Below are 25,157 nucleotides of genomic sequence, written 5' to 3'. Positions count from 1 at the left end.
GAGCGTCGTGCGGTGAGCGTGAGTGACGCACGGGGCGCTCGGACGCCTGGGTTCTGGGCCGCGCTGCCGCCCACCGGCCAGCGGGCACGACCTCCACGTGACGGTGGTGACCGGAGCCGAGCCGCGAGAAGGGGCAGGATTTAAAGAGTGTTCTTTCCAGAGACTTGAAGGAGGCCAAGGGCGTCACTCGGTGCCACTTTACATTTCAGGGAGAGGGAGTGGAGGGGGGACCACAGAGGGTGGAGAAGAGAAAGGGAACAGGCGGGGTGAGGCTCCACTCATCCTCCCCCTGAAGAGGATGGAGAAGGTGACTAGAGGATGGAGATGGTGACGAGAAGGTCGCTGATGGATTGTGACCCAGAAATGGTGGCAGAGGGTGTCCTGGGAGGGCCGCGCCCGGCGCTGGGCGGTCAGGGAGTCGTGAACGGCGAGGGTGAGGGAATGTCTGTCCTCCACGTGGAGCCGCCTGGCTTCTGCCTCAGGAGGAATCCAGGCTGGACTCTCGTCAGACAGGGTGAAAAGGAGAGAGGAACCGGGGGCAGCTGGAGGCCGAGGGAGTTTTCGAGCATCTCTTGCTTGTGTGGTCCTCTCGGCCGAGCAGGTGGGGCCCCTGGGATCGCACTCCCTCTCATCCCGGGGCCCCTGCCCCTCCAGCTCCCCCGCTACCTCCTCAGGCCAGGCTTCCGCCCACGCTGGTCAGGGTTCCTGTTCAGTTCTTACTGCTGTTTCCCTGTGAACTTTCCCCGGCGTCACTGGAATGGAGTCCCAGCCCCTTAAGCGAGTTTGCAGGCTCTCTGCCGCCTGCCCGCCACGGTCTGCTCCTCTCACGTCTCCTCCGGCGCTCACTCACCGCCCGGCTGTCTCACTCGCTCTGCCCAGATTCCCCTTCCTTCCCTTTACATACGGCAGCGTTCATTCCACTCCAGATTCAAAACCCACTGCCCTGGGGACCCTTGGAGACAAATGCACCATCATCCTTCTGCACAGCAGTTGCTTCTCTCCAGGCCAGTCTTCAGCGTCCGGTGATGCATTTCGAGAAAGTTGTTCAAAAGGAGAGAAAAGGCTGCGAGCACACGATGCCTTCGAAACGTTACTTGCGATGGAAAAAAAGTTGAAACAATGGAAATGTCCACTTTCAGTGGGATAGTGCAGTGTCATATGGGCGACCACTTGCAGACAGTTTACAGCATCATTAGGGAAAGCCCGTAACAACGTGGAAAATGACCGATGTAATACTAAAGTGAGAAAAAGGGAAATAATGTTGTATACGTTTGCTAGGGCTGCCGTCACAAAGTACCACAAACCAGGTTTCTTAAACAGCAGGAATGAATTGTCTCAGTTCTAGAGGCTGGAAGCAGGGTGAGGGGGACCCTCTGCCGGCCTGGCTCCTGGCTCCTGGCGGCCTTGGGTCCCCTGTGCCTCGACATCTGGATGCATCTCCCTTATCTCTGCCTTCGTCTTCACATAGCGTCCTGTTGAATCAGGGCCCACCTTAATGATCGCATCTCAGCTTGATCATCTACTGAGACCTTATTTCCAAATAAGACCACAGTCACTGGTACTGGGGGTTAGAATTTTAGCATCCTTTGGCACAGGGGGAACACAATTCAACCCATAACATACCATGATTGCAGCCGTATACGGCGTGTACACGTGTGGTCAAAGGTTTACCTTTGCAAAATACGCAAAAGTGAAAATAGTGTAGTTAGGCGGGTAGGAATATAGATGGTTTTTCTTCCAACCCTGTACTCATACAAACAGCTTATTTCTGCACCTTCTGTGTTTTGTTTTGTTTTGAGTTTAGTGTTCTTTTGCTGAGAAGCAACAAAAACCAGCTCTACCTAGTTGGAGCAAAAGAGGACGTCTGGGAAGGGTGTCAGGTGTTCCCAGAATTGATGGGGTGGCTGGGAACCTGTCTAGGAAGTGGATGGCAGTCAGGGTGGCTCCCGGGAGTCGAGGAGCCACATGCAAGGAGCCGAGGAAGGCACAGTCTGTCCGTCTTTGCCTCTTCAGTCACTCAAGAGGCAAAGTCCCAGGATGGGGTTCAACTCCCCAGCTCAGGTGACGTGTCCACCACCTGGGGGCACTGGGACAGAGTGGAGGATGGGGTCCTCCAGGGATGGACCCCTTGTCTTCGGTACAAGGAGGCAGGTGCATGGATTCCCTGACCACGATGGAGGGGAGGTCGTTCCCCCAAAGGAAATCGAAGTGGTGTTGGAAGTAGGAGTAGATTCTGGACAGACGCCCCATTTGTTCATTCATTCATTCAGTGTCTGTTGAGGACCTGCCATATGCCAGGTGACGGCCATGAGCACAGCAAAGCCCTTTACCTCACACACATTCTAGTGCGGGGATGATAAATTAACAAGGAACTGTAACATGGCAGGTGGCACACCGTAAGGAAAGATAAAGCAGGTAGAGGGTATTCGTTTTTACAAGAACATCGTTTTAACAATCACGCACCTATTCCACGTCTAATTAAAACCCTCTCACTCCTTCCGTGGAGGGAAACAACCCAGAGGCTCACCAGTCACTGCAAACGTCTCCCAAGTCCAGGGCCTCTGAGTACCTCCATCTGTGCTCCAGCCCCACTGCAAAGCCTCGTCAGTGTTTATGCCCAGAAGTAAGTCCAAGCAACACACCCTTCCCTAGTGGAAAGAGGTGGAGGGAAGGAAATAGAAAATACATAAATATTGTGTGTACATACACACGTGATACGAGGACAGGACGCGTCTCTCCTCTGCCTCTGGTTGCGAGGCACACGTGCTACTCCTCACTCTGCCCGACTTGACCCCCTCGTTTGCCCGGAGCCTCTGCCCCGAGCCCTGCCTGTGCTGGTCTTTGCCAGCTGAGGTGCTCCAAGCCTTCACTCCAGGCTCTCAGCTGGTAGTGGTCTTGCTTGTTTAGAGTCACCATGGTCTCCTGTATTCCCCTCTCTTAGTCAAAAATCAGTCAGTCTACAAAAACAAAAAGTGGAGCATCCGCTCTGAGCCAGGCACCACTTTCACTATTTGGAGAAAAGCAGAGAACAAAGAATCACAAAGCATTTACCTTCCAGCATTTAAACAGATTCAGTAAGTGGGTAAGTAGGATTAACTCAGGCACTAATGATCGTTCTGGAGAAGGTGAAGCTGGACGAGGCGGAGGAGGAGTGGGAGTGGCGGAGGGCATCCTCATGTCCCTAAGGAGGTGACGTTGGAGCCGAGACCTGGAAGATCTGAGAGAGGAGAGGTCCCAGCGGAAGGAGCACCAGATGCCCAAAGCAGGCAGGAACTTGGTGTGCCTGAGGTTCAGCGAGAAGGCCGGGGCGCCTGGAGCTCGGGAATCAACAATGGGAGAGGACGGTGCAGCCTGGAGGTTAGAGAGAAGCTGGATAGAAGGGGCGTTGCAGGTCTCAAGAAGGAGTCGGAGTTGTTCCGAGTGAAACGGGAAGCCGTTGCCAGCTGGGCTTCAGAGAGGAAGGCTGTCTGGGGAGAGAGGGCAGAGGAAGGAGGCTGATTGGAAGGTTATTGCATTGGTCCAGTTGGGAAATGATGGTGGCGGCGACCACAAAAGACACCCATGTGTTCCCTGGGCGCTCATTTTCCAGAGCACGAGGAAGTTTAAAAGGCGGTCCTTGGCTCTGAGTCCGCGGGGCCAGGGCTGGGGACTCTGGTGGAAGTACTTCTCTCTTGGGGGAAGAAATTCAGTTTTGACAGAGCTGAGTTACCGGATGGAAATAAAATACTTTGTCAATGTATTATTAAGTGATCCCAAACACCTGTGTTGACCTCTTCGTTTCTGGGCTATAGTGAACATCACCCTCTCTCCGGGGAGATTCCAGCAGGGGCCTGATAGGTAAGGCAGGCAAATCCGAATCTAGAATAAGTGTCTCTTCCAGTAAGGACAAACCATCTACCCCTCTATTATGGAAAGGGTCCACTGTAATCAACTCCCCACAAGTAGTCGTCTGGGTCCTTCAAGGAACCATATCATTAACTTTGTTGAGGGGACACCCTGTGGTTTAGCCCAGGCTTGGCATCTGTGGTTGCCACCAGAGCCATTTTATTTTTTTAACCCACTGAGTCAGCATCAAGACGACCAGGAACAAAGATGGACATTTGCCTCGTGGGACATAATGTCACACGGTTGTCAAACAGCCTCGTTTGCAGTGGGATTCCTGTGGGACAGATGATTTCCCATGCTTTGAGTGTATTCTGACGTATCCAATCACACTCTTTCCCCAAAGCCGTCCATTAACCCATTTTGTTCTCTCCAAGCTCCCCCAGTGGCTCCTCAGACAAGCCATTTGCTCTGACCGTGAATCCACACAGGCTGACCCCTCACTGAGGCCAGAGTATCGCTTAGATTTTACTGCTGGGGGACTTCCGTTTCCGGGGGCACCAGGGAAGTGACGGGAGGGCTCGAAGGAAGAGTTGCAGTAATGGGACCCCCGACCCCAAGGTCCCCTGGCTTCTGCTCCTTGAGGAGGCCCTGAGTCTGGAACCCACTTAGATCTGGGAGTTGAGTGAGGTCCCTCGATTCCCTGTGGTGGTGACTCAGGTGCGCCCTCTGCTGACCAGAGTTGGCCATTTCCCGCTACACGAGTCAAGCAGTACCTTCATGGAGGCCCTCATCAGTTTTGTCCCCCAGGGACCCTGTATAAGTGAAGCGCAGCCGGAGATCCGGTGGGTCAGACCGTCCCAGTGACCGAGCAGGCCCTGCTGCCTAGGGCAGAAGCCACGCCCACTTTCCCAGGTGGACATCCCACCTCCATGGGGTCCTGGACTCCTTGAAATAGAAGCCTTTCCCGCTGGCTCCCTGGGCCCAGGGAGATTAGCAGCAGGTTGATTATAATGTAGCTGCCACGTCCGTCATCTGGTTTGGGAGGTAAGCCCAGGGGAGGGTGAGGACCTGACACCAGCTCCAGCGCTTCTGTCCCCAGACTTCGCACCCCTCCTTCTTCATCTTCCGAGAGCTGGCCTCTCAGCTGCCTTATGAGTGGGCAGCACCGGGTCCCGGTTCCCATCCCACCAATGTGCTGGAGTGGCAACCCCGCCTCAGGAGCCCATGTGTTGAATGCAAAATCCCTGGTACGTGCCGCCCAGATGGACAGATTCGGTTTGATCTGAATTATGTTTAGTAAATGCAGTGTGTGTGAACCTTGTTTGGATTCTGATACCAACCAACCGGCTGTAAAAAGGTCATTTTGAGACAAGGGGGGACATTTTCACATGGAATCAGTATTCAGAAAAGGAGTTATTGTTAATTTTGTTCATTGGGATAATGATAGTATAGTTATTTTTAAGTCCTTATTCATTTGGGTACATACTAGTATTTGTTGCACGAAATGATACATGGGAGATTTGCTTTAAGCCCCAAAATTGTTGGGAACTAGTTGGGAAAAATTGGTAAAATATTGATCCTTCTGGGTTCATCATATAATTTCTCTACTTTCATGTTTGTTTGCAATTTCGTAGAATAAAAGCTTTTAAAAATAATGAAAAGGATGTTTCCTTTGCCCTGGTCAAGTGTCCTCAAAATCTCCAAATCCCAGAAGTGCCCACAACTAACATTTTCTTAAAATGTAGAAATGTGAACATTAGCAGTTTAATTTTTCTTAAGAAATGAAGACCGAATCCTTTTAGGTGAAAGTGAGGTCCTCCTTCTGAGAACTTTGCAGCACGGTGCTGGGCTCTTTTCCAGAACCAGTTACTTCTCTCTGGCTTTGTTTAGAGCTCTTGTCTCACCTCCTCCCTGGCCCATATGTCTCTGAGGAGAGCTTACATGGAGCAATCCTTGGTCACGCTTACCCGCTGCACGGGTGTGGTGTTGGAATAATAGAATTCCACCGTGAATCACAGTGGCACTCAGAAGTGCTTTCCTCAAGTTCACGGCTGGGAGGGTGCCAGCCTATAAAAACCCCGTGGCTTTGTTGGCGATAGTGTTTGTGCCCCTTGCTCTTCCTTGGGTCTGAGCAAGTGTGCCTGTGCAGTGCTGACGTTCTCCTAGGGAGCTGCCTTTTATGTTTTCTCTTACATCCAAGGCAGCTTATTCCGTCACAGCCTGATTTTCCCATACTTATTTCCGTTCCTGCCATGTCAGATTTGATCGCCCTTCAGAATTCTTATTTTCATGTCTACTCCTGCTTCTCTTTCTTCCCATCCCACGCATCGAGTTCAGATTAGTTCTCGCCCGTGATGTAAACGAAGTGATTGTCTTAACTGTCTCCCAGTTTCCTTAGCTGGATGGAATCTTAATGGGTCACAAGCAAAGGAATACAGCATGCCACTGAACCAGTAGATTTGCGTATGCCATTTAAAAATATATTTGTTACATTTTCAATAAGGCTTTTACTCAACCAAAAAGTATTAGAGTATTTTGTAATAATGCCGGACAACAGAGGAAAGAAAATGGCAAGATTAGGTCCAATGAAAACTTATTATAAAAAATAGAGAATATGACTTTCTGGGGAGACACCAACATGAGTTGACTTGATGGACTTTTTATGGCTTTTTAAAATATTTCGTCCCACATGCCGTGTGGAGCGGCCAAAAAAATAAAATTAAAAAAAGAAAAAAGACTTCCCTGGCGATCCGGTGGTTAAGACTCCGCGCTTCCAATTCCGGGGGCGTGGGTTCAATCCCTGGTCGGGGAACTAGGATCCCACATGCCGCATGGCACGGCCAAAAAATAGAATTAAAAAAAAAAATTTCAAAATTACTCAAATGATTGCTTGATTTGATTTTTTTTTCACATCTTAATTTCTTATGAATATAGTCACTTTGCACGCTAGGAAAGAGGATCATGTTAAACCAGTGTAGCCCTCCAGTGACCTGGGCCAGCATTGCTGGATCTGCAGCAGAATGATGTCATCATTTAAGCCGTCACCCATGGCGTTGTAAAACTCTAACTCATAACCACCTGTGTACCTTATATTTTCGTTAGGAAACAACCAAAAAATCCAGTCCTTAAGGGCATGATGTATATGAATAATATCTTGTTCTATAAAAGAATGACCCAAATTACACAAGTGGCCGCCTAGATGTGAAGCACATCGGTCTGGCCAGTGTTGGTGGGTGGAGGAGCTATTTTGAAAACCTACTCTGAGGTTTAGAAATTTCTAGTTCTGCCGTCAGTGAGGAAGCACGAAAACAATGCTACAGACCGCACTGCTACTGATCAGGGTCTACCACGAGAATATAAATTTAGAGATAAGGGTGGGGAATTGGATAACTTAGAAATTTCCAAACTAATGTACTTAATGACGAGAAATCCAGCATGCTGCATTTTTCCTTTAGCCGAGAACACACTGAGGCCCGTTTTAGAGACGCGTCCAGGTCTGAAAGGGGATGGCAGGTGTCCCACCGAGTGGGTTCCTGCTTCCTCCGTCCGTGTCCACGGAAAGGCCGGGCAGGAGCTCCCGTGGGGGGGCCGGGCCGGTCCCACTTAGCCCATCATGAGCCCGGCGACCTCTCTGGGGTGGACCCGTAAACTCCCGAGCCCCGCGCGGGCGCTGCCTTCCGCCGGGGCCCCGGGGGGAGCAGCCCGAGCCTGGGGGCTCCTCCTGAACCACGGCCGCGCCCCCCGTCCGCACGTCCGCGGCGCAGGAGGGCCTGGGGTCCTGCGCGCGGGGCTGCACACGGGGTCCTGCACGCGGGGTGGGGGTGGGGCTGCACGCGCGCCTCCGACAACTGCCGCCCGCTGCCCCCGCGCCGCCCACACGCCGGCCTGGCTTTCCTCTGGTGAAGGTTCCCACACAGCTTTCAGGTTGGTTTGTCTACGGGGAAAAGGCGTGTGTCAGGACGGTGCAGTGTCTTTAAAGCCCAGTAGTTTGAAAGGGCAACTGAGGTCATCACTCGGGATGTCCTTCCCCGCCCGCACCTTCCAGGCCCCTCCGTTTGGTTTTGTGCAGAGATGTATTTTCTCAGACACGGAGAGATTTCCTTACGTATGTGCCTATTTACTCTCCCGCGTTTAGGAGCTAGTATTGGTTGTAAAGGCCAGTTTATCCAACCTCATCATGAAGTTGATAATCTTAATATCATTAGGAAATGATGTAGGATGTGCCATTAGGACATAGTCAAACAGTGGCATTTCAGGACACGTCCAAGGTGCGCCGAAGCCTTTCTGACTTGAGCTTTCAGTATGATCTTGGGTTAGGAGACACCTCGTTTGTATTGACCCACTGAACACATACGCCTGCTGTTGTGTAACACACATGTATATATCAACACGAGCCCTATGATAAGTGAGGCACGTTGTGGAGGCTGCTGCTCCCAGGAAGCCGACACTGGGCCCATGGAACCTCCCGGCTGGTGTCCAGACCCGGAAAGCCACTGCAACAGCAAAGGAGCTGAGTGTAGCCGTGGAGCAGGCAAATCCCGTCTGGGGAGTCCCCAGGCTTTCCCCAGAAAATGACGTCAGAGCTGAGACTTGAGGGCTGAGCTGGAGTTAGATGAAGTGTGTTGTTGGGAGAAGGTGTACTCCAGGCTGGGGGTGATACCGACCAGGGTTCTTGGCCTCCTTAATCAGTAGAAATTGATTAGAGGCCAGATGAGAAATCCAGGCAGGGCTTTACTGGGGCCCCTGCTGCAGCCGGGGGATTGAGAACACGTAACAGTTTCCCTTGCTCCCTCATTCCCCGAGGGGCGGGGCGGGGGGCGAGCTGGTTCCTTATATGGGCTGAGGGTAGAGGTGTGTCCAGGGGTCGGGCTGGAGGGGTGGCTTAGGCAGTTTGCCCACCGCTTAGGTGGTGTTCGGTGCAGGGGGCATGCACAGTACCCTGCCATTGCTCCAGGCTCTTCAAAAGCGGCAGTTGAGTTTTTTTAGTCTTTTGTATCTTTTTGTCCATAATTTGTCCCAACTGCACATGCATGCAGTTATTTTTAGTCCCGTATAGTTTCTTTGTATTTTCTTGCTGGAGGAGAGGTTTGTCCAGGTGCAAGCATTGAAGCCCTCGCAGCAAAGGGTCCCAGATGTCAGGGGAGCAGCATGTGCGGAGTGTGGGAGCCAGAGGAGAGAAACTTGAGAAACCCAGGTTTGGGTCACCCTCCGAAACTTTCTTAACCCAGCCATGCGCTCATCAGATGGAAGTGTCCTTGGTGCGGACAAGGCTTGCGCCTGCCCAGGGCTCGCTTGGGGGGGCGGCGCCCTCTATGCCACTCTCGTGGGTGGAGGTGTGTCCTTCTTGGGAGTCAAGGGCACGGCTCCAAGCTAGCTCTGGCAGCTGTAGTCATTACTGTAGTCACGGAAGAAGTTCAGCTCCATAAACAAATGAAATGTAAATATGAGACTCAAAAGAGATTCATATTTATGAAAACTAAACACTTTGAAGAGGCTTAATCAAGGTGAATTGCTAAAAACTTATTTTCAGTCAGATAAAAATTGAGAGCTGTAAAACATGGAAAAATCAGGGAATCTGTACTCAGAATGCTTCTGGTCATTACTTTAAAGCATCCAGAACTGGCGATCATAGTTGACGCATCATGGGTGTGACATGCAGAATTCCTGTCCCGTGATCACAGGGGGAGACCTCTGGTCCTCGATGATAACAGAGGTGAATCAGCTGCGCCTTTGTATGTTGAAGTTGAGGTGTTCTGGGCATGATGCGTGTGTCATGTTTTTGACTTGGGCCTTTCAGGCAGCCGGACGACCTGGTGGGAGGGCCTTGCAGCAGCCCCTGAGGCTGTAGCGAGATGAGCTGAGGGGCAGGGTTGAGAGGCGGGTCCAGACGAGGGATCAGACTACCAGGGGTCGGGCAGAGCCTGCCCATTCACGGCCTCCTGTGAAGGGGGTCAGACTTTATCCTGGGGGCAGCAGGAGCCGCAGAAGGGTTTTAAGTGGAGTGCGATGGTCAGGTTTGCATTTTGGTGATGTCACTGGCTAGATTGTGGACCTGCCTGGGGACAGAGGAGACAGTCAGTGGGCAGAGCCCTGAACTAGGAACACGACGGTTCTCCTGGAAAAACGAAGACGTGGAGGTCGAACAATTGTCTGGATGTTTGGGGGGCAGACACCCCGGTGCCCCGGTGATGGGGGGAGCATAGGAGAAAAGCACACGAGTGGGGGGCTTGGGTCCATTCCAGGCATTGAAGTTGGAGGTGCAGGCGGGACAGCTAGGTGGAGATCTTATCCCCTGGCCTTCACCATGAGGGTCTCATGAGGAGGTGGCCCAGGCTAGAGGAGAAACTGGGGAGTCAACAGCAAGTGATGGTTGTTCTCAAAGCTGGTTCAGGGAGGGTTACCATCCATGGTGTGTGTGGAGTGAGAAGAGGGTCAGCATTTGGGAGCCAGTAAAGAAAGGAATCCACAAAGAAGATAGAAAAGGAGTGGGGCTTCCCTGGTGGCACAGTGGTTAAGAATCCACCTGCCAATGCAGGAGACACGGGTTCGAGCCCTGGTCCAGGAAGATCCCACATGCTGCGGAGCAACTAAGCCTGTGCGCCACAACTACCGAGCCCCCGTGTGCCACAACTACTATAGCCCGTGCACCTAGAGGCCATGCTCCACAACAAAGAGAAGCCGCCGCAAGGAGAAGCCCGCGCACCTCATCAAAGTAGCCTCTGCTCACCGCATCTAGAGAAAGCTGTGCACAGCAACGAAGACCCAATGCAGCCAAAAATTAAATCAATCAATCTGTGACTCTGTTTTTAAAAAAAAAAAAAAGAAAAGGAGGGGCTTCCCTGGTGGCGCAGTGGTTAAGACTCTGCCTGCCAATGCAGGGGACACGGGTTCAAGCCCTGGTCTGGGAAGATCCCACATGCCGCGGAGCAACTAAGCCCGTGAGCCACAACTACTGAGCCTGCGCGTCTGGAGCCTGTGCTCCGCAACAAGAGAGGCCGCGATAGTGAGAGGCCCGCGCACCGCGATGAAGAGTGGCCCCCACTGGCCGCAACTGGAGAAAGCACTCGCACAGAAACGAAGACCCAACACAGCCAAAAATAAAAATAAATAAATAAATAAATTTTTTTAAAAAAAGAAAAGGAGTGGCCAGACAGGTGAGTGGTGTCCAGATGTCCAAGGATGCTGGGCTTCAGGGAGGTGGTGGTTACGATGTCACCTGTGCCCAGGGTCAAGTCGGATGCTCTGAACCATACGCATGGCTCCAGCAGCAATTAGGAACTTGTGGGTTTTGAGAAAAGCGGTTTCAGTTCAGTGAGAGGGCAGAGCCAGGATGCGGGAGGGTGTCTTGCAAGATTGTGCGGGGAGTCCAAACCTCATGTGTGAGTGGGGGGGGATTTTATTTTGTTTATTGGTGTTGGTTTTCTGATTTGATAGCTGAAAATTTCCCATAAGTGCTAGAGCTAATTAAAAACTGTTTTGCTATCATATTAAAAAAACTATTTTGGCTTTATATTACCGTATCTGAAAGCTCGTTAATTGACTGTGTCAATGTTCATTTGTACTAAATATTTTTGAAAGAAATAGTCTGTTAACTATACACCAGAAAGTTCCATTCCTTGATCTAGAGTTCTGTTCTAATACCCCAACATGAAGGAACTGGGGGCACTTTAATCATAAGGGTTTATGCCATTTCAACTCTGATATTTTTAAATTAAATAAATTGTAAGAAATTACTGAAGCATATTTTTTTTAAAGTCTTGCAATGAAGTTAATAACTTTATTAAGACTTTTATTTTTTACTTGGTCAAGACAAAGAATATAGGTTTCTTCCCTTTGCCTTGGTTTTTTGTTGTCGTTAATCCTACTTCTAATTTGTTATTCTGGCGTTGTTCTATTCTAATAATTGTTATGAAAGTTAATTTTCTTATGAACCAGCCTTTGGGTCAAAAAAACAGTGGCGTCCCAGTCCTCTACTGACTAGCCATGTGACCTTGGCAAATTATTTAACCTCAAAGTCTTAGTGTCCTCGTCTGTAATAGGAAATATTACTGTTGTCCGTCCCACAGATGGGTGAGAGTGACCTGGTACACAGTATGTGTGCAGTAAATTATTACAAAGACGTAAAGAGAAGCACGAATTGTTCTAGCGACAAGGATAGTGGTGAGTGGTGACCTGCGTCTGCAACCAGAGTTCTGAGTTCCTAACTCAACTGCGCTAACAAGCAGTTCAACCTTTGACAAGTCACTTGATCTAATCGCTAAGGCCCTAGGGCACCAGGAGTCCATACAGAGCAATATTCTGTTTAATTATTATCCAAATATAGGTTAAACTGATCTAAAATGCAAACACTCAGGTTATAGGAAAAAAGAAGGTAACTCAAATGTTTTCTGTTGACTCTCTTGATCCAGAATTTCAGGCCTTACCAAAGATTTTCCAACGTATCACCCAGAGACGCCTCTCAACTTTTTGTTAAGAGGAAAGAAGAAAAGAAAAGGAATGGCAGGTGTTGAGGGGTGTGTGTGATGCCTTGAGATTATTTTAACCAAACCTTGTCTGATCTCTTATTGTTTGGATGAGCTCTTTCTGCATCTGCTTTTCCGAAGTTTTCTTTCAATGACGAATCAGAGAGAAAATATTTAGTCGGATCATCCTTGCTCAGGACCTGTGGAGGGTGATCGTAGTGGAGCTCTCGGGAGGCTGGTTGAAGTGTCGGTCACGTCGAGCCCTGATGGTCAGGTGTGCACGTGCGTCGGGTCTGGAGCTCTCCCATCTCCAGCCCGCTTCACACTCTCCTGCCCGTGATGGCGGGCACTGGGTGTATTTATTTGTGAAACAAGATGATTCTGTTTTCTTGTCTTTAGGCGGGTGTCTTCCTGCCTCCTGACACCGTCCTGGCTAAAATCTCTCCCTGCTGACCACGCCGTGAGACCACGTGGACTCCTCGGTCAGACCGATTTAGAGCCAGGAAAGGGTTCCATCTGCAGGCACAGGCCCTGCAGATGCAGACACCAGGGCCTTAGACCGCAGGCCTGCACGTCTGAGAGGTGTGTGGGCTTCAGCAGCACTTAGCTGCTGTCTCAGCCTTATCAGTGCCCAGAATCAAGAGTTGGTGTTTTTTTTAAAGGAACACAGCGTTCTAGTTCCTGTCTCAGAAAAACATCATAATGTTTCTTTAACGTTTTTCCAGCAAACTCTTGAAATTCTCATCTTCTAACATTTAAAAGCTTCTCGGTTCTAAGACGTGTATTTGTTCCAGTCATTCTAAACTACAGAGTTAAAAAAGTTTTCAAAATATCATGTGTCTAATGCCAAGTCTCAGAAATTGGATTTTTTAAAAGGAAAAGAGCAGGGAATTATATTCAGTATCCTATAATAAACCGTAATGGAAAAGAATATGAAAAAGAAAATATTTATATATACATGTACAGTTGAATCACTTTGCCATACACCTGAAACTAACACAACGTTGTAAATCAACTATACGTCAATAAAATAAATTTTTTTTTAAAAAAAAGGAAAAGAAAGAACTTTAAAAGTCAGGGGAAGGAGAGCAAGAGAACTGAACTTGGAGCAAACCACCACCAAGCACCCAGCCTCCGCTCGTGTCACTGGTCTTGCAGACAGAATCTGAGGCTTAAAAACATGCCGTGCTTTTTACTCGCTCGCGAATCGAGATCTAAGTCCTAGATAGTGAAGCCAGCGATCAAAGCAGATCAGATAGACCCCAAAGCCCACATTGCTCCATTCCACTTGCTGTCTCCCAGGCACTGTGCTTTTGCAGGAACAGAGCACAAAGTTATTTCATTTATGTGCACTGAAGTTTACCCATGTGTCAGTTTTTAAGTCCACACCCTAATAATTGCCTTTGACTACAACAAAGAAAAAAGTGAAATTCATCCATTATCTTGTTTTGCTCTTGTTATATTTGAACCATATCCTGAGGACCCAAAGACAAATAAATACAGAAAAGAAGTGAAATGTGTCCCAGGCCTTGAAGGATGGAAACCACACATGGTTGTTTACAGAAGACAGGAAAGGCCTCCGTCTTAACGTAGAGATGGCACCTTATCGTTTAAAGGACAATTTTGTATCTGTTTCTGAATTAGTCTAAAAGTTGTAGTCAGAGCCCAGGACCACTGTCTTGTTTGGGGTGGTTTTGGCGTTGGGGGCATGGGGTGGGGTGGATGGCAGGGCTCACTAAGGCATTGAGAGCACATCTTCCATCAGTTAGGGTGGATAGGCACACAGTACCTCGGGTGAAAGAGCAATAGCTTTGAAGACACACCTCTTCATCCTCTGCTTTTGGTTCTCAACGGCTTGCTCGTGTTCCCCCCGCTCCGTTTCCTGTGTGTCTAAGTGATGGGGCCTGCCCTCTGCGTTCAGGAGTCTGGCTGCTGAACGATATTTCAGGAAGACCTAAATGGAGCCTACCTTAGCCATCCTCGGGCAGGCAGCTTACCAAAACGGGGTCTACGGTTCTACGTCAGTATGTGCTAGAAAACGTTATGTGTTGCGTTGACTGTCTCTGGTGGTGTTTTCTTATGTTTCTCTGGAAAATGGCATAACTGTGACCTGTAGATTAGTACTAATGTTTGTCTTTAATCCATTTAGAATAAAGGCATCCCTCTGGATACTCCATTATTTATGCTAATAGACAAGGGAACGTGGGTCTGCGTAACTGATGGCAAATGTAGCTGATTACTTCCTGTTCAGAAATGCCCCCCCCCCCCTGCAGCTTTGGGAGCTGCAGCCCTGTATCAGCAACGGGGACAGCGAGGGAGTGTACTCAGAACCCTCGCTGTGTTCCTCTTGATTCTGGGGGGTTGTTGCTCAGGTGGGGGTCTGGGCTGGGGCTCAGTCCAGCTGAGGGCAGGGGCTTCCTCGGTTCTGACGTGCACCCAGCCTTGAGCTCATTTTCTGAAATTGGCAGTAGTGCTGGGCTGGAGAACAGCATGACTGTCCTCGGGGCCGCCTGCCGCCCTGTGCCTGTCCTGTAGCTCTTGGTAATGGGGCCTTACCCAAGCCTAGAAAAGAGGGGAAGTTCTAGAATCTTCCCAGGTTAAGGACATCTCTGAACCAAGCAGGGAGGCTGCAGTTTGGTGAGGCAGCAACAGCTGGGAAACGTTTGTTGCTGAGTAGATATCCAGTGCTGGTGATCTTTCTGCCCAGTATCAGAAGGTGGCCATGTAAGAAAACCTGTACCTGGACTTCCCTGGTGGCGCAGTGGTTAAGAATCTGCCTGCCAATGCAGGGGACACGGGTTCGAGCCCCGGTCCGGGCGGATCCCACATGCCGCGGAGCAACTAAGCCCGTGCGCCACAACTACTGAGCCTGCGCTCCAGAGCCCGCGAGCCACAACTACTGAGCCCGCGAGCCACAACTACTGAAGCCCGCGTACCTAGAGCCCATGCTCCGCAACAAGAGAAGCCACTGCAATGAGAAACCTGCGCACTGCAATGAAGAGTAGCCTCCGCTCGCCGCAACTAGAGAAAGCCCATGCACAGCAATGAAGACCCAATGCAGCCAAAGAAAAAAAAAGAAAAAGAAAACCTGTACCGTACTGTACTTAAGAAGATACCAGAAATTCAGAGCTGAATGGAACCTTAACGACCACCTGCTCATCTCAAGAACCGGTCCTGGACGGGTGGTGGGATGAGCACTGGTTTGAGTTTGAGGTTCCACCGCTAACTTACCTCGCCAGCAGCCTCCTTTTCCATACATATGGATGTAACTATGTAGGGGTCTTAGGGCCACTGGGCCGAAAATAGCCTTACTGTAGAGTAAAAATGATCGTAACATCCCACGTGATTCTGACTTTTATTTTATCATCTCTGATTTCTGAATATTTGATATTAATGTATAATTTGGATTTCTCCACTTTCCTGTGGGACTTAATCCCTTGCTGAATTCTTTTCGTGGTACCAGTAGTCAAGGTTGGTGACAGCCTAGTCCTGACCATACGGCAGCATCTTATCCAAGGAGAATAGATTCGTGTGTTGGCCGGGGGCGGAGGGGTTGGGGGGAGGGAGGGGTTTTGGGGGGTGGAGGAGGTTAAGACTTCCTTCAACTATGCTTAAGGTCTTTGTTGCAGTATTCTTATTGATCTGGTAAATATAGGCTCTAATCGCTAAAGAACTTTCCAGACCTAAAGTCTAACCTTCTCTGTAGCTTCTTCCAAAAATATCTTGGAAGCATTTTTTGGGTCATCTTCCTTTGAGAAGTTGCCCCACTGAAATGCAGTTTTTGTTTACTTTTTTCCTTCTTTTTATCTTTATGTTTGTTTTGAGTCTGTGTGCAGTAAACTAAGTTTACTTAGTGAATGCCTTTGGTTTAAGATCCTAAAATCCCAAGGACCTTAATCTAGCACCCTGACCCCATCTCTGGATTTAGAAAAAGTCCTTGGGAAACAGAAGCTGCCCTTTGTACCAGCTGCCCAGGGAAAGTGAAAGTGAGCCGTAGAACCAAGTTAAGACAATACCAAGGAAATGTGGCCAAGAGAGCTTTTTCTTTTTGAAAACTTGCAATTTTAACCAGAAAAAAATTTTAAGAAAATGAAAACACTCTGGATTTTATTTGCCTCCTGCTGGATTTTAAGCTTCGTTAGAAAGGATGCTCATCAGAATTAATATCCGTTTCACTGCTTTGTGTCTCAATATTCAGCGTTTCACTTGTTCATTCTAACGAAAACCAGGTCCACCCTTGCATTCCATGGTCTTCATTCGTTTCTGAATTAACACTTCTCAAGCCTGAGTGTGCCTCTGATCCCAGATCCCTGGGTCTGGTTAAAGTCAGGCTGTGATTCCACAGGCCGGTGGGGTCCGCAATCTTCACTCCCCACCAGGGACCGGCTCTCCAGTCACCCGGCGCCGCTGGTCCCCGGACCGCACCCTTTGGGGCAGTAATACGTGTTATCATAAACAGAGAGTTTTGTGGCCTTATGGGAAATTCTGTGTTAAACAAGGTGACACAGATGTCACGATCTGGATTTGTAGCCTGTGGGGACTGATGTATCCTCTGGATTTCCAGGAAATAGATATAGTGTTCAGTGGTTTTCAAACGTTTTTCATGGACCATATTATACTAGTATTCCACATGGGATGTAGGAAACCTTGCCTCACAGAGAGTGGTCTGCCCTGAAAAACAATTTCAAGGAATCTTTTGAGTCTGTCATTTAATGAAGCACTGCCTTTATTAAGAATAGATATGCCCTGGGAATTCCCTGGTGGGTCCAGTGGTCGAGACACCATGCTTCCACTGCAGGGGGTCAGGGACTGAGATCCCACATGTCTCTCAGTGCGGCCAATAAAAAAAAAAAAATATATATATATATATATATATATATATGGGGGGAGAGAGGGAGGAGGGAGGGAGGGAGAAAGAAAGGAAGGAAGAAAGAAAGAAAAAAGAAAGAATAGGTGTACCCCTATTGAATGAACTGTCTATTAATCGTTTTTAAAAATGTTACTCTTTTCAATCATTGTTTAAAAACACTTGCAAGGGGTAGATTCGAAGCCGATCGGTTTTGTGAGTGGTGTATGTGTGCTCGCAGGTTTCGCCTTTGGTGTGGTTTATTGAAGCCTTCGCTGGATTTAAAGGTGGGATGCACCAAATCAACAGAAACAGCCACAAATAGTTAAAGATGAGAAAAGCCTATGATAAAGCACATGGTCGGCGTGGGTGTCGTAACTGATCACGCAGCTTTGTCCATCGAGCATGGTCAGTGGACCTGCGGTTTGTCAGAGTAGCTGCCGCATGATCTGTTCTGTTCATTAATCCCCAAGAAAGTGCCCGCATTGTTCTAAACTTGGTGATATGTTCTCGGGAACCCTGAGAGCGCTGTCGGAGCCTGGTTGTCCCCGCTGTACAGAGCAGACACGGAGCCCCTGGGGGTTTGAACTGGTGTAGTGATGCCAGGGCGCCCATCACCCCAGAGCCGGCACACGCTCACGGGCTCAGTTTTCTCGCCATTTACTGGGGGACGACCATGTGATCACTACTCAGTGTATACCGTCTCCTTGCTCGTTAACTTAAAAAGTCAGCATCTTCGTGTTGTGAGGAAATTGAAGGAAGCTGTTTGTTAATAGGTGTCGTTTCACAGTATGACTTGCTCGTTGTAGATAACTGGGAAAAAAGTATACAGGAAATAAATAACCCGTGTCAGCTAGAGAGAGCCTCTTTTAAAAAAAAGACAATTCTCATCATAATATATAGAACAGATACTATATATAGTAAAAGATATGCATATCCTTGTCACATCGTAGAAGGTACACACATATTTACATATGTGTTTTTAAACAAATCCCACTTTTATTTTTTATTTTTAAAATTTATTTATTTATTTATTTTTGGCTGTGTTGGGTCTTCGTTTCTGTGCGAGGGCTTTCTCTAGTTGCGGCAAGCGGGGGCCGCTCTTCATCGCGGTGCGCGGGCCTCTCACTGTCGCGGCCTCTCTTGTTGCGGAGCACAGGCTCCAGACGCGCAGGCTCAGTAATTGTGGCTCACGGGCCTAGTTGCTTTGCGGCATGTGGGATCTTCCCAGACCAGGGCTCGAACCCCGTGTCCTCTGCATTGGCAGGCAGATTCTCAACCACTGCGCCACCAGGGAAGCCCCAAATCCCACTTTTAAAATGAGTTCACAGATTTGCAGTTAACATAGTGTAATATCACAACTGAAATTTTTGTCATGCCTTAGCGTGAAATCCCAACTCCAGTTTTGAACCTAGTGACCTCTCTGCTTCTTCCCCCATGAAATAGTTTCCTTCTTTTTTTTTTTCTGAGCCCGCCCCTTTATTTTTTTTAATTGAAGTACAGTTGATTGACAATGTTGTGTCAGTTTCTGCTGTACAGCAGAGTGATTCAGTTATACATATACATACATTCTTTTAAAGTGTTCTTTTCTATTATACTTTATCACAGGATAGTGAATATAGTTCCCTGTAGGAGCCGGTTGTTTGTCCATCCTGTATATAATAGCTTACATCTTGAAAGTTCTCTTCGGGTCTGCCTCGGGCTTTGGGATTGTAATGAATAGCAGCAGGCGCCTTGCCTTTCTCCCACCGTCATCGGAGGCCCTCGGGGCCCCTGGTAGGCAGATGCGGTGCCTGGTTTCCTGGGTGGCCGTCTGGCCTGCGTTTAGGCTTTCCTCCCCGCCGTCCAGTCTGAGGCTGTAACCTCAGCCGCCCGTGGGCGGGCGCTGTGAGCAGTGAGGCTCTGGCCGGGCAGGCACAGGCGTCAGCAGTGAATAAGCGATTCTGTCGTCTCCGCAGCCAGAGCCTGTGCGAGTCTCCGTGATGCTCAGTCAACCCCCAGCCCCGCTCTGAACGTGGCTGTTTTCCAAACAGAAGGATGGTGGCTAGAGGGGAAATTGCAAGATTCTGGAGTCTGGAAAGCCTTCACCTGGGTACGTGTGCAGAGATTGGACTCCTGTGTCTGGCCATGTTGCCGATTCCTCTCTGTGTCCTTGCAAGTTGCAGGGCTCTCTCCGCTGCTTCTTGTCGGGTGTGTGTGTGTGTGTGTGTGTGTGTGTGTGTGTGTGTGTGTGAGAGAGAGAGAGAAAGCTCACTTGTCCCGGTCCGGGGTCCTGAGGGCAGTTCTAGGCATGGGCACAGTGAATCAGAGAAGCTGGTTTGGGTTACAGCACAGCCGTTGGTGTGAAATTGAAAGTACTAAGAATCAAACGTGGACTATCCGTTATGAGTTACGGATCTGGTTTTTGTTGTGCTAGTCTTTGCTTCTGTTACATGAAATTTCTTTATACAGGAGATTATTGTTGGGGTCCGTAACAGTGTTCCTTGCTAATTTGGGGTGTGTGAGGTTTAAGGGTATGAATTGATTTTTGAAAAATACTGTCGACTGTTTGCAAAAGTGTTATTGCCCAAGACTCAGTTACCGTATGGTGCTTTATCCCACCTTGCTTGTCAGTGTTTTTGCGAGTGTTGTCAGCTAGACTAATTCCTATTTAAGTGTGAAAGAAACATGGTTCTCTGATACTAGGAAGTTATCAATTGGAACCCATGTATTCTTTAAAAGGAGTAAGAAAAAATGCTTCACAGAAAGAATTCTGGCTGACTGCTACACATGGATGCAGTAGGATGCTTTAAAAAAAAAAAAAGTCTTGTCGCTGTTTTTGCCTTAAATCAGTAGCTCAGGCTGAAATGAATGGGAATTATAGGTGAGTCTGAAGTCAGCCTTGGGCCTTGCAATGCAGTGTGTATTTTGTGCTTCCTCCTTGTTTTGGTTGGCTTTCTGTGCAGGCTGACAGCAGACAGGGATGTGGTTAGGGCTTCTGCTTCTGGCCTCCTCACTAACAAAAATTTAGAAAAAGAAAAAGAAGTAGCCCAGATATTCCTGCGTTCAGAGCACAGGCCTGCCTGCCAAGTGCCTGTGCTTGTCACTTGAGTGGCCGGTGGTCCCACTGTCCGGCGTGGAGGAGTGCTGGCCGCCCGGCCTCACCCTGGGCGGGGGAGGGGCGTGTGCGCGCCTGTGTTTATTCCAGGGCAGCCGGGCCTGATGGAGGCCGCCCCCCGCATTCCTCTGCTCCCGGGGCGGGCACGGGTCCCAGTCCTCATTCCCAGTGTGCGGAGGCCGAGGGAGGCTGGACGCAGCCTCCACGCTGAGCGGGATGCTCTCCCGTCGCTGGGGTGCGCAGCTGGTCAGGCCTCCTGCGTGGGGTCCGCGCCCCCCTCCCCATGTGCCCTCGGGCTCCCGCACTCCAGCCCTGCCGGCCTTTGAGGAGCCTGGCTGTGAAGAGAAAGAAGGAGGCAGCTCGGCCCGAATCGTCTCTTTCCCGCTGGTTCGGTGTGTTCCCGGGACCGTCTTTCATGTACTCGCTGTACGAAGCATGTACGTGTGTGTGTTCCCGGGACCATCTTTCATGTACTCGCTGGACGAAGCGTGTATGTGTGTGTGTTCCCGGGACCGTCTTTCATGTACTCGCTGTACGAAGCGTGTATGTGTGTGTGTTCCCGGGACCATCTTTCATGTACTTGCTGTACGAAGCGTGTATCTGTGTGTGTTCCCGGGACCATCTTTCATGTACTCGCTGGACAAAGCGTGTATGTGCGTGTGATGCAAACGCAATGTTTAATCAGCCTTAAGTGACATGCCAGCGTAAAATAAAGCGGAGAGCTTGCCGAATGGGGGGCTCTGTTTTCTTTGAGATCCCTGATTGGCCAGGGGGCCTACGGAACAGCTTGGCGGCTCCCGGGAGGGATGTCCTGCAGGGACTGGGGGCGGGAGCTGTCCAGTCACTGCGGCTCAGAGAGGCCAGGGCCAGGCAGGTGCACGGCAGGATGGCTTGGGAGACAGACAGATCTGGGGTTGAATTCCAGCCCCACCGCCGGGGAGCAGTTCCTTAACCTCTTAGAGCCACAATTTCCTCCTGTTTAATTTACAGACAGTAATAATTCCAGGAGGCGTACATGGCTTGGATGAGATGATTTATTTAAGCGCTTAGCACAGTGCCTGGTACACGTTGTGAGCTCATTCCGGGGATGCGGTGAGACTGGAAGGGTTCCTCCTCAGGATTTGTGCAGCCAGCCTGCAAGGCAGCTGCCAGGAGCTGGGAGGGGCGTGGTGAGCAGCCTCGAGCTGCCAGGGGGCGGCCGAGCGGAGGAGAGGGGCGAGGCTGGGACGGACGGGCAGCCACGGTCAGAGCCAAACCCAAGGAAGAGAGGAGAAAACAGACTGCAAGGGACAAGCCCAGGGTAGAACGCCAGGGCTCGTGGCAGGACACTGAGGAACCCAGAGCCTAAACCCAGATCTGGGTTGGAGGCTGAGGACTGTCCAGCTGCTGCGTCCCCAGGAGCACAGAGACCCTGGGGGCGGTGCCTGCCCGGGGCTCCCGGCCCAAACCCCAACCTGCCTGTCTCAGGGCTCGGAGTGCCCCTTCCGCAGGTGATAGAGAGCATATAGGATACACCTCTAGGGCAGGATTTGCCTTTACATTGAGAAGAAGGAAAAATTTTCACTTTTAGTGGTTTAAAACAAACCTTTTTAAACTCGTTGTAGAAACAGTGCACCTTGGAGGTTTGGTGTAAATTAAGTTCCGCCGTGACGTGACTCCCGTCCCTGCTCGGGCATCAGGAGGCGGCCGAGGCCCTGAGTTGAGTCCAGATGTAAAGTTCTCTGCTGGGAGGGCTATTTCCAGAAGACCCGTGGACATTGTAAAAGGTTATCAGTGAAGGGTAGCACGTCCAGTTCTAGTACCTTTTTGACCTTCTTAATGTCAGCATGTTTAAAAGAGTCAAAAATACTATGTATGGAAAGTGGTTTGAAAGTCTAAATTAGGCTAATAGTGACTTTCCTAAAAGCAACGTTAGATTCTAGACAGGAAGAATTTCGTGCTTTAATTGGGGAACTGACACTAATAAGCACGGTCCTTGTTCCTGAGGAAGTCAGCGCTGGGGCAGGAGTGGGGCAGGTGTGAGGAGAGACACACGCACAGCTAAGGAGGACATGGCAGTGCAACGGCTAAAATATAATGACAGTGTAAATGTGAACGTTTTGAAACCGGAGACCGTTGCTGCACAAGGGCAGGGACCGTAGGCAGGAGAGTGGAAAATCATCACCCATCACCCGGGAGTGAGGGCTCGGCCGCCCCAAAGGAGAAGGGGGAACTTGATGGGCTCTTTGGGTGGGGACATCGCTCCCGGTGGACAGGTCAGTGTGGACCGAAGGATCGCGTCCTTTTTGTAGAACGCAGGGAACGCTCACAAAGTGGCTAAAGCGGAGGTGTTCAAGCAACGAGATCAGAATCCACTGTCCTCCAGCTTATGTCGCTGTGTAGACGGGCCACACAGCGCACATCCCAGGGCAGACCCCTGCACGTGGGGTGAAGGAAGTTTAGCTTGAGTGCCTGTGGTTTACAAATGTAGCCAGGCGTCAGAATCGCTTGGGGAGCTTTGGAAAGAGATTCTCAGCCAACACCCCCTCCTGCCCCCCTCCCCCTGGAGAGCCTGCCTCCCTGGTCCAGCGCAGGAATCTGTGTTTTCTGAACGCCCCCCTGTGATGGGACGCCATCCACCCTAGACGAGTGGCCCTGGAGTCGGGGGGCGTGTTCTGACATCCAGGGCCCCCTGTGGCCGGGTTCATGCCCTCTGTTGCATCTTGGGGCTCGGGGGCCGCGCCGGGTGCAGGGACCTGGCCGGTGGTCCAGACACGGCTGCAGCAGCTCCCCGTGAAGGCCGCCCTGGGCTCTGAGCTCAGACCGCCCACCCGCCCGCCTGCCTGGCTTTGCCGTTTCTGCTCTTAGGATGGCACGTGAGAACAGCTTATGTCTAACCTGAGGAAGCCTGAGCGATCGGCAGGAGGTTTCCTAACGTCCGTGTTTTTAACGGATCATTCTAAGTACGGGAATTTCCCTGAAGCGACCCTTGTTTTAGTGGGACAGCCCTGGAGAATGCTGTGCCGGTCAGGCGATCGGTGTCCACACCCATGTGGCCTGCACGGCAGGTGCCCGGCTGTGACACCCGCCGTGGTAGCTCTTACCTTCCCCTGATCTGTCCCCTGCCCTCCCCGACCCCGTGTGACAGGTAAGGGGACAGTTTTCCCCAGCTGCAAAGAGAAAGGAAGGCTCGGGAAAGCTCGGGGCCTTTTCTAACGGGGCCTGGCTGGGGTCCCAGCAAGGTCTTGTGCTTTTGAAATCCCATCCCTCTGATCAAAAGTCCTTAAACGTGCAAAATTAAGCCAAACAGGAGAGATCTGATTTTTCCTGAGAAAAATTCCTGCCGGGACACGGGCTGGGGGCCTGTTTGCCGCGAGTGGGACTCAGGATCCTGTAGGAAGGCCTTAACCTCCGGCGCGTGTTACAGGATAAAGTTTTCCGTTGTTGGTGATGTGTGATGTGTCCTCTCCTAAAAACTCACCTTGAGGATCAGTTGTCAGGTTTTGTCCCCTCACAGACGTGAAATCCAGGTTCAGACAGAGGAACGTCACCCTCCCAAGGAGTGTGGACACGTTCATCGTTGGCCTTTTTTATAAGACTCCCATTGTCGGACTTCCCTGGTGGCGCAGTGGTTAAGAATCCGCCTGCCAATGCAGGGGACACGGGTTCGAGCCCTGGTCCGGGAAGATGCCACGTGCCGCAGAGCAACTAAGCCCGTGCGCCCAACTACTGAGCCTGCGCTTTAGAGCTTGCGAGCCACAACTACTGAGCCCACGTGCCACAACTACCGAGGCTGCGTGCCAGGCAGTGGTCCGGGTACCAGGAGTACAGTGGAGAACAAAGCAGGCAAAAATGACGGGCTAGCTTACCTTTTAGTTGGGGGAGACAGATGACAAGCAAAGTATCTTAGGTGGTGATAAATGCTGTGGGGAAAATAAACCGGGAAAGAAGACGGGGCAGTTTTCGGTGGGATGTCGGGGAAGGCCTTGGGGGAGGGAACAGCAGGCCCTGAGGAGGGGAGCCAGGTGCAGGAAGCGGGCAGCCGTCAGGGTCAGAGCTGAGTGTGTGTGTGGGGGGGAATACGGTGTGTGTTTTGGGGGGTCTTCAAGGACCTGGGCTTTGTCCCCCGTGGGTGGCTTGGGGCAGGGTCCTGAGTGGTCCGATGTCTGGGGGGTTTAGCACCATCACTCTGGCCGCTTTGGTGAGACTCGTGGAGGGGGCGGGGCGGGACGGGGGCACAGAGGGGCTGCTGCAGTGACCCAGCTCGAGGTGGCTGAGGCTTGAGTCGTGGGGACCCGTGGGGAGCGGCAGGTTCTGGACACACGCTGAGGGGAGGGTCCGGATTTGCGGACGGGTCAGACGTGGGACGTGAGGCGGAAGAGTGACCTCTGAACAGATGGGACGTGTGGACTTGTGCCCATTATACAGATGGGCACGTGGGGTGGAAGAGGCCCAGAGGCTGGCTCCAGCTCATTTAGCTGGAAAGTTGGTCAAGCTAGGACATTTGCCAGGTGCTTTTGCTCCGATTCTTTCGCTGGTCCCCGGACATACGGCGTCTCTTCCGCCCGGGCCCCCCGCTCTGCCCCGCCGAGTGGGCTGACAGCACGGGGACCACCTCGTTTCCGCGGCTCAGGACACGCTGACCCGAGGGACCCAAACGCTCTCATGAGGCCCCTCGGCCGGAGCTCTTTTCCAGGCGTTCGTGATGCGGTCAGACACCGTCCAGCATGCGAGGTTCACGTCTGTTTTCAGATAACTCTACCCTCTGCCTCCCGTAAAGGTTCAGCCTTTTTTTGACGGAATCCTTTTTTCATTAAACTCCTGTGAACTCTGGCTTTGCACGTTATCACCTGGCTTTTTTCCCCTTTACTGATTTTCGTAGCAACGCCAGACGAGGTGGTAAAGAATTCTCCTGGGAAACGCAGTTCGGAGGGTCTTTAGGGACAGC

The 25,157-nt window shown here is 50.6% G+C and overlaps 1 protein-coding gene across 5 annotated transcripts in view; it reads left to right on the top strand.

Annotated features, from left to right (window-relative positions):
- The window catches only part of SPATA13 (spermatogenesis associated 13), a 267,083-nt gene that overhangs the window by 222,395 nt on the left and 19,531 nt on the right, over positions 1–25,157 (top strand). Inside the window, exon 1 of one of the 5 annotated variants that reach the window (XM_059902620.1) lies at positions 19,101–19,225. The exons of the other annotated variants lie outside the window; for them this stretch is intronic. Within the exon in view, the coding sequence (XP_059758603.1) occupies positions 19,171–19,225 (55 nt within the window). The 5' untranslated portion in view covers positions 19,101–19,170. Of the gene's footprint in view, positions 1–19,100; positions 19,226–25,157 lie in introns of those variants that run through there. 5 annotated transcript variants of the gene reach the window in all.

Source organism: Balaenoptera ricei, chromosome 18 (genome assembly GCF_028023285.1).
Source record: "Balaenoptera ricei isolate mBalRic1 chromosome 18, mBalRic1.hap2, whole genome shotgun sequence".
In the NCBI taxonomy this organism is placed as follows: Eukaryota; Metazoa; Chordata; class Mammalia; order Artiodactyla; family Balaenopteridae; genus Balaenoptera; species Balaenoptera ricei.
The sequence above is the reverse complement of the archived record's forward strand: the minus strand, read 5'-3'. Positions and strand labels throughout refer to the sequence as shown.